General features: G+C 45.5%; 1 protein-coding gene across 2 annotated transcripts in view; it reads left to right on the top strand.

Annotated features, from left to right (window-relative positions):
* Positions 1-1,807: 1,807 nt before the first annotated feature.
* Positions 1,808-13,244, top strand: part of GALNT18 (polypeptide N-acetylgalactosaminyltransferase 18) — a gene marked incomplete at its 3' end in the record, with an annotated part of 328,593 nt that continues 317,156 nt past the window's right edge. For both annotated transcript variants that reach the window (XM_084248480.1, XM_084248479.1), the window contains exon 1: positions 1,808-2,047. In XM_084248480.1, coding sequence (XP_084104606.1) covers positions 1,813-2,047 — 235 coding nt within the window. In that variant the 5' untranslated portion in view covers positions 1,808-1,812. The remainder of the gene's footprint in view (positions 2,048-13,244) is intronic.

Here is a 13,244-nt window from a genome sequence, read left to right as displayed (position 1 = left end):
TACTTCCAGTGAAGAAAGGGAGAGACAATTTTTACTCGCAGATTTACCTTGACTTTTTTTTTTCAGAAATAGTGCATGTTCATTTCTCTCATATGTATGGAAATGTACATACTCATTATCCTGCTCTCCTCTTCCCCCTCCCACACCTATTGTTCTCTCTTCCAATTATAGGTAAAAAGAAATCTTCCAGGATTGGCATCTATTTTCACAGCATCTTTGGTGGGGTTTTGTAAGCAAAGTATGGGTTGCAGGGCCCCTTCTTTGTTTGTGTGCTTCCCCTCTTTTGTGGGGCAGTTCTTTGAATCCAGAAGACATCACTTAAGAGAGCCAGGGCTGGTGGGGGTGCTGGCACAGAGGTGGGCATGCAGCAGCAGGGTGCCTCCCTGACTCTTCAGGCCAGGAACAAGCACCCACAGATGGAGAAGAGGATGGGAATCTGTATTTTTAAAAATATTTTTGTTTCAAGGAATTCTATTCAGGTGCTGGGAAGGAGCTAGTGCTCAGCAGAGGAGGGTAATATGATTAAATATTTGCTGCAATAATAAGCAAAATAGTGTCAACCACTGGAGTCCAGCCAGGCCCCTCGGTTGTAAGTCACAGTTCTCTTCTCCCTAACATCCATCACACCGGTGCGTGACAACTGGGGCTACAGGACACAGCTTTGTCCTGGGAGATGCACAGACTTAAAAAAATATCTATCTATATAGCTATATATAACTAGATAGGGCCAAAAAATCTTTGAAGGTGGTGGTGATCCAGAATCTTCATGGAGATTCCTAGGAGGGTTGGCACCTTTGACAGGTGCCAAATCTAGACACCTCCAGGCGGCAGCTGGACAGACTGGAGGTCTAAAGGAGGCAAGGTAAGTGGGCGGCCACAGGGCCTGGACCGAGGGCGATACGGAACAGGCGAGATGTCTCACACTTTCATGGCCTCTCTGCACCCTGGCAACAGAGCAGGGGCCAAGGTGCAGCTTGGTGGGCCCAGCTCCAGAACCCGGGGGGTCAGAGGGGCTGAGGGCGTCTGGGCTGAGCGACCTACTCCTTCCCCCACACCAGGACCAGGGCTCCTGCGTAAAAGCAAGAGGTGGAATTCCTTTGGAGATGGAAATCTGTCGACCTAGGGGCCGGGACTAGAGGCGCGCCTTGCCAGGGAACCTGGGGTGGGACAGCCCCAGCCGACGCGGGGGGCGGCTCAGGCGCGTCCCCAGAGGGCCGGAGCCGGCGGCGGCCAGCAGGTGGGGCCCGGGGGCCGGACTCCGCCCCCCGCGCCCTCCCCGTTGGTCCGCAGCCGCCCAGCACCGGCCCCTCTCCCGAACCGGAGCGCGATTGGCGGCGGCGCTTGTCGCTCGGAGGGGGCCGCGCCGCTCTGCTCCGCGGCTCTCCCGGCGCGGCTGCCGCCGTCCTTTCCAGCGCGGGCCGGGCGCACCGCGGAGACTCCGCGCCTGGCGATGGGAAGCGGCGCGGCCGCGGACCGGGGCTGGAGCAAAGTTTCCCAGGCGCGCGGATTGCGGCGCGCGGCTGCAGGCCACCCCTGACCGCTCAGAGAAGGGCTCGGGGATTTTCAATTTGCAGGAAAAAAAAAATCCAGCTCGTTTCCTTTGTCAAGCTTTCTCTCCGGGTGGCCAGCGGCGGGAGCTCCAAACTTGGACCAGGCGGCGCCACAGCCCGCCGACCCGGCTCGAGAACCCCGGGACTCAGGTGCTCGGGCGCCCGGCCGCCCCGGGCACGCTAGGGGGTGTGAGCGCGGGGGAGCCCAGGGCGCGCAGCGAGGAGGGGCCCCGGGAGCTCTATATGGAGGAGGGAGCCCAGGATGGTGTGCACCAGGAAGACCAAAACTTTAGTGTCCACTTGTGTGATCCTGAGCGGCATGACCAACATCATATGCCTGCTCTACGTGGGCTGGGTCACCAACTACATCGCCAGCGTGTATGTGCGGGGGCAGGAGCCAGCGCCCGACAAGAAGCTGGAAGAAGACAAAGGAGATACCCTGAAGATTATTGAACGGCTGGACCACCTGGAGAATGTCATCAAGCAGCATATCCAAGGTACGCGAGCCGGGGAAACTTGCGCCGCCCACGAGGCCCGGGAGTGCCCGGCGCGGGGCTGGTGCGCCCGGGCTGGTGCGCCGGGGCTGGTGCGCATCTGTCGGCCGACGCCTGGTTCTGAGGCCACAGACGCTCGTTGGGCCGCCCGGCCCCTCCTGTCTGAGAGCAGGACCTTCAGTCTCCGAGGCCATTCGCGCTTCTCCAGGGCACACGTGTGTGCGCGGGGCTCCACGCGCGGGTGTGTGCAGCTGACTGGCGGTGTGGGGGCGCGCTGCGCACGTGTCCAAATATGCGTGTGACTCGGGGCTGCTTGCTTGCGGGCTCTCGGGGTCGCACACAGGTCCGGCACGGAGAGTGTGTACATGTGTTTGTGTGTGTACGAGAAGAGCACACGCGGGCAGTCGAGGTCTTGGCTACTGGAAAGGCCCGGGGAGAGGATGCCCCTGCGCGGCCCCCAGCCTTTGGCATTTAGGACCCAAAGGCTGCGGGACGAGCTGGCTCTCTCAAAAGATTGCAGAGCCCCAACCCTGCTGTGTGGGGTCCATAGGCAGTTGGAAAATCAGGGGTATCTGGGGCAGGGGGTGCTTCTTGAGCCTTGGCTATGTACACTCCCACCACAGCCTCAGGTTCAAGACCCCTCTCCAGGAGCAGGTGTGGACGCAGGGAAGAAGCGCCTGAGCCCTGAGCTCTGTCCACTGCTGTGGTATTTGGGCGCAGGACCGAGAGAAACCGCCCTGGGCTGTGCCTTTCCCTGGGGCAGTTCACAGCTGGGTAAAGGCCACTCCCAGGCCAGGGGAGCTTCTGAGGTGGAGCCAACTGACCTGCCTGGGGTGTGTCTGGAGTCTAACGCTGTACCCAGGGATTGTACTCCAGGCAACGATTGTGCAAGGGAAAGATGGGGGTGCTGGGCACATGGCCTGAGCTAGTCTGTCAATGAGCTGTCAGAGGCAGGAAATGGAGAACTCTAGGCCCCTTGGGGCACTGGTGCTGGGTGTACACACACATCCATGTCTCTCCCTTTCACATTTGTCTTTTCTTCTCTACCCCCTTGCTTTCTAGCAGCTTCTTAAGGGCAGGGCTGGCAGAGCCTAGCTCAACTGTAAACCTGGCAGCCCCACCAGGTTCTGGGTCTCGCACCTGGCAGACCTTGGCAAATATTGGGTTGAAAGACTCTTTCCCAGGAGCACTCTCCTGTTTACACATGAGTGTCTGGGTCTAGCCCTGGCATCTGCTGCCTCTACCAGGGTGGGTAGAGACAGCTACTCTGTCCACATCTGGTGCATTTGCCCTGTCCAGAAGAGTTCCTTCCAGATGAGGTTCAGGTGAGTGCAGGAGAGGTGTACACTTCTGTACTAATGCTTCTATATGAATCACTTCAAAATAAGCCCAGGAATCTGATGCTTTTCCAGAAAAGGAGACCACTGACAACGTGTCATTCATATCTGTCTGTCTCTCATTCTGGCACTGGATTTGGCAGACCAGTTCATCAGTCTGATGGTGCCTGTTGCTGCTATTTCTTACTTGTCCTTTTTCATCCCGTGGATCTAGACTGACAGTCGGCAACACAAGTACACTTTTTGCCCAAGGGGGACTCTGAATATCCCTAGGGAGATACAAGGCCATGCCTGGCTTTGACATCTCCAGTTTTTGAGAGATCTTCATTTACACATTCTGTGTATATGTGCATTCCTGAAAAATGATTCTGTTGTTTTTTCTGATCTGGTCAGGGAAAAGGTGGATGAGGTATTTCTTGGGGGAAGCAAGAGGAGACATTTTTAATCTATGAGCTTATGAAAGAGTGGGCCCCTGTCATGTTCAGTGTGGACCATGTTGTGTGATTTATAAGACTCCACATGAAAACAAAAGCAATGGTGAAGTTGAAAGGAATGCTTGTGATTTTGTTCCCAGGAAACCATACCACTGTGCATTATTTGAGACATTCAAATATATACCTGAAAAGATCGGGATAGATGGGAGGAGGGGAAGGAGCTGGACCCTAAAACACACCTTGATCCAGTTTCCCTGGATATGTGTGATGACTATATTCTGCTCCTGTGGATATTGAGAAATGACCAGATTCTCAGGACAGAGAGACTGAAGCTACAACCCACTGTGGGGGAGGAGAGGGCAGGAAAGACTCAGTGACTTGGGGAAAGCTAGACCTAAGGCAGCTGGAGGACAGAATTCACTTGGTTGGGTGTGCCATGATCTTGTAGTGATGACTAGTGACAGCTCTCCCATTGGGGACAGAGTCCCAAGCCAGGATTTAGGGAATCGAAGGCAGATATAGGGGTTTAACTCATTCAGGTAAGGGACCTACAAAGTTTGGGACTAGCCAAGTACAGCTCTTTGAAGGCAGAAGATGGGAAAGAACAGGTTCAGACTCTTCATTCCTGATGATATGGGCTGTTTCTATGCATTCCACTGTCAAGGACCCACTACTCAGTAGATCCTTTTGAGCAGTTACTCTTCTGAGCTAAAGGGGAATAAAGGATAATAATCATAATAGCTAACAATTATATAGCACCCTTTAAGTGCTGGACATAATTCTTTATGTATATTGACTTGTTTAATCCTTATAACCTATGAAGTAGTCATGAACTCCATTTTACAGATGAAGAGGTTATATGACTTATTTCGGTCACACCACTGGACCGTGGTCATGTAGAGGTGTAGACGCAGCTAACACAGCTTTAGAGGCTGTGTTCTTAACCACTTATTGTACTTTCTCCTAAGAGGACCAGCGAGTCCCAGGGGCAGCAGTGTTCCCCTGGAGTGATTTGATGATGGAGGGAGTAGGTGTCAGAGTGAGAAACCTCAGGGAATGACTGAAGGATGAGGAGTCATAGAAGTCATAAGGGTCGTCAAGAACCTCCTTGTGGAGGTTCTTCTATAGGTCAGTGTTTGTGGAACACCCAGGACACTGCTAACCCGAGTGGGTGTTGGCTGGAGGAGCTGGTAAATGAATGAGCACACAGTGTGGATGCCCAGTGAACTGGTGAAGTCATTAATGAGAGCGTTTCCATTCTCAAATGGATATGTTTTGCTTAGGAGTCTCACTCAAGCCCTTTGCTTTGGAAGCAGAGTTGTTCCAGAAGCTGCAAATGTCACAAAATGTTCTTCGGGATGTTCCATAGGACTTGCAATTAGAAGAGGCTTTGGAGCATCACTGTAGAGGTTTATTCTAGTTATGACTGAAAAGTTTATTTTCCTCTTGGGGGCTGCAGTGATATTTCATTTTAATTTGTTTTCTGATTGAATGATTTAATTAGATGGTGTTTGGGAATCTCTTGGGAATGTAAATTGCAGTTTTGAGAATTTTTTTTTTTTTTAACCAAATAGATGGTAAACGGGAGGGTGGAAAACTCCAGATTTTAAAAATAGCATCCTGGTGGGTTGGAAACACAAACTAAGTGTTAATACAGGTTCGGTTTTTGGAGGAGGAAGATTGGATTGCTTGAGGTGGTGAGGTGGATTAAGTTGAGGGTGTGCTGAAGGTGGCTAACTGCTGGAGAATGGGGAGATGGAAATGTTGATTCACTTCCTATTTTGGAAATCCAGTAAAAACAAAAACAGCCTTCTCCTTTTCTCAGTTAATATCTTTTTGAATCTGTAAAAGAAGATGCCAATATTAAGGAAAATATTTTTTAAAAAGTATAAAATTGCCCATTATTCGTTTTATCTTACCAACTATTTTGCAATGTTGAGCATTCGCTTCTGCTTTGCCCATCTGCCTCTGCCTTAAAAACACAGTACATGTCCTGGTTTACTTTGTACATTTTTTTATTCTGCTTTTCTTACTTTGCGTTTTGTTCGGAGCATTTTTTTCATGTTTGTTATAGTTTACTGATTCAGTCCTTGTCTGTCTGAGACCTAACATGGGCCTGTCTTCGCACCAGGACAGTAATTTTGCATACAGTGGCAAATTTAGACTCTCTGGGTCCCTGATATAGTGGGCTTGTTTTTAAAGTATGATAGAATGTCTTTATTCAACAGTCAGGATTTAGTAAGTCATTTAATTGAAAACTTGATTGAAGAGAAGAGTTAAAATATTACATACATGCATTAATTATTTTAATATTATTAAAAATATATGTTCATCTGCCTGTACTTCGATGGAAGACCAACACTTTGTCTTTGAAGTGGGTCAGCTGAATGCCTGTTTGATTGTATTCCTGTGTAAATGTCACCCATAAGATGTTCTTTACAAAGTCTGATTTCTAGTCCTGGCTTTTATTTTTAAATCCATTGAGAACTTGAAGATGCTCATGAAGAAGTCTAAATGTAGTAGCCTAAAATTGTATGATTTTGCAGTTATTTTGCTCACGTGTGATTTGACTGCTATCTGTGTGACTAACTTTATAAAGTTTCTAAAGCTTTTAAATTAATTTTCGTAGAAACAACAACACTCATTTTTTAAATACTCATATTTCATTGGTTCATATAATATGTAATTGAATCATGCTGTTGCAATGATAAATACGAAAAATATAAACACATTTGGGAACAAACCCAATGGCTGCTGGTAAGCATACCATTCCATTGTTAGATGAGATGTGAACAGGGCAGTAGAGAAAACTGACACAGAGGGACAAAGCATCCAGGGGTTTATTTCTCAAGGTTTCGAATGAAAGTTTGAATAATCTGGAGAGGTGATTGATTAAATGGGGATTTTTAAAGAGAACGTCTACTGTATTTTTAATGACTGCATACTATTTCACCACCAATATGTCATTGATTTAGTCACTCCCCTATTTTTGAGCATTTGCTTTTCTATTACAATTAATACAGAAATGAGCCTCATCACCTCACTGTTTTCTTCTTTTGAATTATTTTTAAGGGTATATTTCCAGAGGTGGGATGATTCAAAGAGTATATCATTTTTATGAAAGATTGTTTTTCAAAAGGAAAACCCTTTCTACACCATCAGCAATGTATTTTTATACTGGTTTCATAGAGCCTGGCCAGCACTGGCTGTTATTCAACTTTTTCTGGTAGAATGTAATCACCGTCAAATGTTTTGTTCTCTTGATTTCTATGTGTTTGCTTACTATAGAACTTAGGTTCTTTCACTCATCCTTATGCTATTTCACTTTGCTTTGGTGTCCTTTGCCAATTTTTCCCTTGGACTGTAAGTGTTTGTAATCTGTATATTATGTGTGTGTTATATATATATGTGTGTATGTGTGTGTGTGTATGTGTCTTCTATTTAATTTACATATGTTATAAGTAAACAACAAAACATAAAATGCCTTATTATATATTCTATACATAATTCTTGTTTTATGTAGATGTTTTAGGGCAGTGGCTTTCAAACTGTGTCCCCAGGAACACCAAGCATCTAGAAAATTTGATGTAAAAGGGTCAGGTGAGGTCTCCTGGACCCCTCCGGTGCCCTCCCTCTCCACTCTTTGCTACTAATGCAGCTCCTCTTTCATCTGTTTTATATTTGATGTTCTATAACATATTTCATTTTTTTGAAAGACTGTCTCTCTTTTTAAAAGAGGTTGAAAATCACTATTTTGGGAGAAAAGGAAAGATCAGACTGTTACATTTTTGTGAGGTATGATGGTAGCATAAGAATTCAAGAAAGTAAATAAATTTAAAAGGAAATTGAATTCCTTATAACGTCTATTTACCCTTCTGAATGCCATGATTAATAATGTATTACATTATATGACTAATTTCTAAATCCATTACCTTACTTCATTGAATCAAGTTCATCCCCAAAATGGGAGAAATGGGTTATTAACTGCTTTTTGTTCCCTGAGAGTTTATTAACAGATTATGTGCATATTCATGTATATCAGGTCAGTAACAGCAGGTGCTTCACCATGATTACAAACCACATATGGTTCCTAAAAATCAGAAAATGTTGTAGGCCTGGCTGCTGGGAGAAATTTTTGTTTCCTAAAGCTTTTGGATGTCACCTAGAATTGACTGGCATCTTCCATCTGATTCCCAACTTGTCAGGGTTGTGAAGAAGAGGATATGAGGTTTGCAAATGCGAGGAGTTTATTTGACGAAAGGGTGTCATTTAAATGGTAAAACTATTTGTCCTCCAGAATGAACTGTGGCATATGAAATTATATTAGTACCAGTGATTGATATCTTGAGAGAATTCAATAGCAGGATTTAGAGGGTGAGCCCAATTACCTTTATTAATAGCTCAGAATCACATCTTCATGGAGTAGAAACACCTTGCCAAAGAATACAACTTTTTCCCATGGCCAAAGAATTTTCATTTTTATCCAGAAGTGTGTAGGCTGTAAAATAAATGAATTCCACATTCTTTCCCACTCACTTGACATAAATTGTTATTTGTCCTTGATAAGTAGGTTGAAGTAAAATCTCAAGGAGAATTCAGAATGAAAGCCACAGTCTGGGTTTCTGGTTTGTGAGGGCCATGAAGGTCAGCGTCAGTCACTTGGGTGAAACTGTTCTGTGTTTCTCCGAAAGGTATTTATGTGATTTAGAGCCACGTGTAAGCTTACTGAAGCATCTTTACACTATTCCTTAGGATTTCTGACTGCACTTAATTTGAAAAGCCACATGGACCACTGCTTTGCTTTGGGACTCGAGACTCTCTTCAGGATGTTTGTCCTTCTGTATTGCTTGGAGTCTATCCAGGAGTCTGGGACAGGCCAGCTGTGTTGTGGTGAAGCCTATAGAGGGACAGTCTGGCTCTAGGGGATGTTGCACAGAAGGCCCTTTGGGAGAGCACCAAGCTGAATAAAAGTAATGAATATAGCCAGAAGGCAACAAGGTGGGATTTGGGGAGAAAGTATTATTCTTGAAACTGGAGGGGCAGAAGTCCAATTAATGTGGGTGCTCACAGTGGTGGGGAGCAAAGGGCAGAGCAGGTTAGGTCCGCTGGTTAATAAGGCAGATTCGATGAATGGTGGACTGTCCTTTTTATGCAGGTCTTGACTGTCTCTCTGGGAATGGAGAGTCTGCCTTGAATTTGGCAGATTTGATTATTCCATAGTGCCTAAAATTGTCTTGTCAGTCACACCTTGCTTTTTGGATCACAGTCTACAATACTGTGTTCAGCACAGGGGTTCTCTATGATTGCACCTCCCTCACACACATGTCTTCACATGTAGGGCATATGTCCCAGGACGGGGACAGAATGATGTCTGCCTAACTCGCTGCAGTCATTCTGTTTTCTCTCACTCAAAGAAGCATACTAGCATGCAAGGCAATGTGATAACCTTGAAATCCCTTCAATGTATTAGAGTTAATCATTCATATGCTTTAGTACTTAAATTATTATCAATAACAAATTATTGCACAACTGTTTTGACATACAGTATATTGCAGTGGTGATGGGGAAAAATGCTGTTCTGGAATCTTCTATGTGCATCTGTGTACTCTTCATGGACTTAGGTAAGTGCAGCCAACTGGAACTTATAGCAAGAGGATTCCTGATTATAAGAGCACTAATACTTTGGTAGTTTTTCTGATTTTCATGATTATGGGTTGAAATCTGTTGCAAGGACAGGTCATCCCATTAGGTGTGCAGTTCTAAGATGTGGTCTTTTCCATTGCATGACATTTAATTTCAGTTTTGTGAAGATTTGCTTTGAGGAGATGAGGCTGTTCTTTATGATGCTAGCTAAAAGCCCTAAGTGTCCAGTCCCACTCAGACAGTAGCAGGCTTCCTGTATGCTGCCACTGCTAAATGGTATTGGAACTGGCCAGACATACTTTACTGGGTTGTTTTGATACCACTCCTTCAGGGACTCACAGAAGTACGATGCTTGGGAAGATCCAGAGAAGGGGCATCTGAACCCTTCTGCTTGGAACAAATGAGAACAATGAAAAATGATGCCCAAAGAGAAAGAGAAGGCTTGGGGCCAACTCTTTAGCATGAATGGGTTCATTCTGCCAACATCCGTATTTAGTGGAGTGGAGCACCCTGTTTGAGATTGTTGGGTGCTGCATATAAAGCTCTGGTGTTAGTTTGATTTCACTAGTCTGACTTGTCCATCCGTCTCTGTCCTCTGTGCACTTTGAGTTAGAGGCCATAGAGGAGCAGATCGGTAATTCAGGTACCCAGACTGGATCGAAATCTGGGTTAATAAGAGTTATGATAGTGGCATCTGGAGACTAGGGGAACAGTAGCAAAATTGCTCGAGCCAATGAATATGAGTGTAAGAAGACTAATGAGATATTTGAAGCTACAGAGTGACACATGAGAATCCTAGTCAAACCTTGATTTATTTTCAGAGCAGCAGGCATATGAAGAATTGAAGATTGATGGTATCTGAGAGGATGGAGGAAGAACTACTCCAGTGTGTCAGGGCCTGGGCTAGATACTATCCATGCACACTTGCTTTTTATTTTCACAAGATGATGAGGCGAGTCTTAGGGGTGAGAACATTGAGATGGAGAAACTTAGAGAGTTTACCCAAGGTCACAGAGATGATAGGTGGCGTGGCCCAGAAGGGAAACTATCCCCAATACCTACCCTCTCTACAGAATAAGAAAAAAGGTGAATATCTCACATAGAGAGAGAACCTGGAGGTCATTTGATTAAAGATTGTGTTTGCATGTAAGCCCAGAGACCTCAGTCCAAGTGGAAGTCCAGCACTGGGGGTGGGGAAGTGGGGGATAGGGATAGGGAGGCTGGGTCATTCTTTGTGTGAGTGGGGGACCTTGAGATTAGGATAGGTGGAGAGAAGGTCCTGCTCTGGAGGAGTGAATGATGTGCTACCTTGAAGGGGCTGGAGAGTCTTTTCTTTTGGGTCATTGTGGGGTTCCCAGGAATCTGTCCTTGTAGGAGAAGCAGCGTGTGATTCCACTTGTGACCTCTGAGCACCTGCCGTAGGCTGGGAACTGTGCTGAGTGCTTTCCGGTGCACTGGCATAGCCCCATGTCTGCGAGGTGACCAATGTGCCCCATTTGCCCAGAACTTTCCTTGTTTATTTATTTAGTACTTTTTAAAAACTTGAGGTAAAATTGGTTTAAAAAAGTTTAGCTGTTTTTGCTAAACTACCAGAGGTCTAGTCTCCAATTCACCACCCACCCAATTGGACCAGTACCAACCCCCTATATCCCCCCTTCCTGTTCCACCTCCACCCCTTCCCCTCTGGTGCCACCATTTTGTTGTCAGAATCTAAGGCTTTATTTATTTGCTTTGTTTCTTTATATTCCACATATGAGTGAAATCATATGGAGTATTTGTCTTTCTCTTTCTGATTTATTTCACTTTGCATAATGGCCTCAAGGTCTATTTATGTTATCACAAATGGCAATATCTTATCTTTTTTATAGCTGAGTAGTATTCCATTGGGTATTTATACCAGGGCTCTTTATCCACTCATCCATCACTGGGCACTTGGTGGGTTGTTTCCATATCTTCCCCCTCCCCCAATATCTTGACTATTGTGAGCAATGCTGCAGTGAACAAAGGGGTGCATATGTGTTTTTGAATTAGTATTATGTTTTTCGAATAAAAGCCCAGAAGTGGAATTACTGGATCATATGAGAGAATTTACCCTATTTTAACACAGAAAGTCCTGGGCATGCCCTTTCCCTCATCACTGGGCATTCCTGAATGGGTGGTCATCCTTGTCTTTTGACCCTGGTGAGTTCCATTTAGTGATAACTTCAAGCATCAGGACGAAAATCACCCTCTGGTTGCACCATATCTCTGTCTTCTGCTCTCTGTCCTTGAGCATTGACTTTGCCCAAGAGTTGTAAAGAGCATAGTGAGCGTCAGAGCAGCCCCTGCCCCATTTTTGGCCAGCCCACACGGGCTGCCTCCTCTCTCCTTTGTTATCCATTCTGCCTTGGCACTCTCTGGTTTTTTTTTTTTAGCTGTCTGAGTCTCTCAGGATTTGGAAAGGAAAAAAACAATTGCTGTAAAGGAAAGCTCTAATAAAGTGGTTTAGGCACAAAACATCAGCAGCTGTTTATTTGCCCAAAACAGTAGGGGTTTGTATTAATAACCTTGTGAGTTATATGCTGGGAAGTTAAAAGTAAGCAAAAATCTTACTTGAGACCCACAAATGTGACTTTCTTGTTTTATTGAACTAATCTCTCTTCCTGTTTATGCTGGTGACATTTTCTATTATCCATGTGGAAGATCCTTTTTGATCTTCTGCTACAGATTTATTTAGCTCTGCATTGGTTGGGGTCCCAAAGCAGAGGGTTTTTTTGGTTTCTTTTTATTGCGTTTATAATGTTTGGTGCTTATGTGGTTCCTGCATCAAAAGATCTCAAGCTTTTAGCAGGACAAGCTTTGTCTAATTAATCATCATATTTCCCTGACAGAGAGAAGGAACCATGGAGGAATAGGAGGGGTATGGGCGTGCCTCACAGATCATGGGCTTGGAGAAGCAGGTGTTTTAACATTTGGTTTCTTCCACTTCTAAATCTCAGTTTAATAATAAACCAATCCTCTGATACGCTTTATTTGCTAAAAGAGTGTATGGAGGAAAGTATCACATGTAAGAATTATGATGGAGACTCTCCAAGTCCATAATTGGGCCAGACTTTAATAAAATTATAAGAATCTGGAGATTTTTATTCAGTGGAATTTTATTCAGGGGAATTCAGTGGAAAGTGGATACAAGAGACTTTTATCAATGATTCAAAAACTGGAAAAAGGAAGTAGTGAGAAAGTTTTATAGAAATAGGTCTGAACTTGTGTGGGCAAGAGCTAGGAAGAGAACTAATATTTGTTGAGAAACTATTATATGCTCAATGCTTTACATCTGTTACCTCATTTTAACCTTGTAAACACCCCTGGATGGTGTTGTTACCCCCATTTTACAGAGGAGGAAAGTAAGGCTCAGCTTCTGTAAGTAATTAACTAGTTCGTTTATGCAATTTCATAATTGCATTGACAACCCCCCTTTACCTCTTAAACCTCTTTGTCAGGGACTCAGATCTTCTTGATTTTCTGTTCCTGCAATGCTGATCAAGAATAAACAGGTCTGGGCCTCCCCTGTGGCGCAGCGGTTGAGCGCTGGGTTGTGAAGCTGCCCGCAGCCCTGCAGCGCCGGTTCGATCCCCAGCTGCTCCCCGGCCACGGGAGGAGGGTCCCACATGGCGCGCAGACCTCTCCTGCCGCCCGCTGCTCCCCTCAGCAGTGTACTTCGGTCCTTCTGCCTGCTCTGCTCCCCGCTCTGGCTCTGGTGAATTCTCTCACCCTCCCGTGCTTCTGACTGTACCCAGTGCTTGTATA

This window comes from Talpa europaea, assembly GCF_964194135.1.
Source record: "Talpa europaea genome assembly, chromosome: 1".
Taxonomy (NCBI): Eukaryota; Metazoa; Chordata; class Mammalia; order Eulipotyphla; family Talpidae; genus Talpa; species Talpa europaea.
Note: the sequence above shows the minus strand (reverse complement) of the source record. Positions and strands in the feature narration are given on the sequence as shown.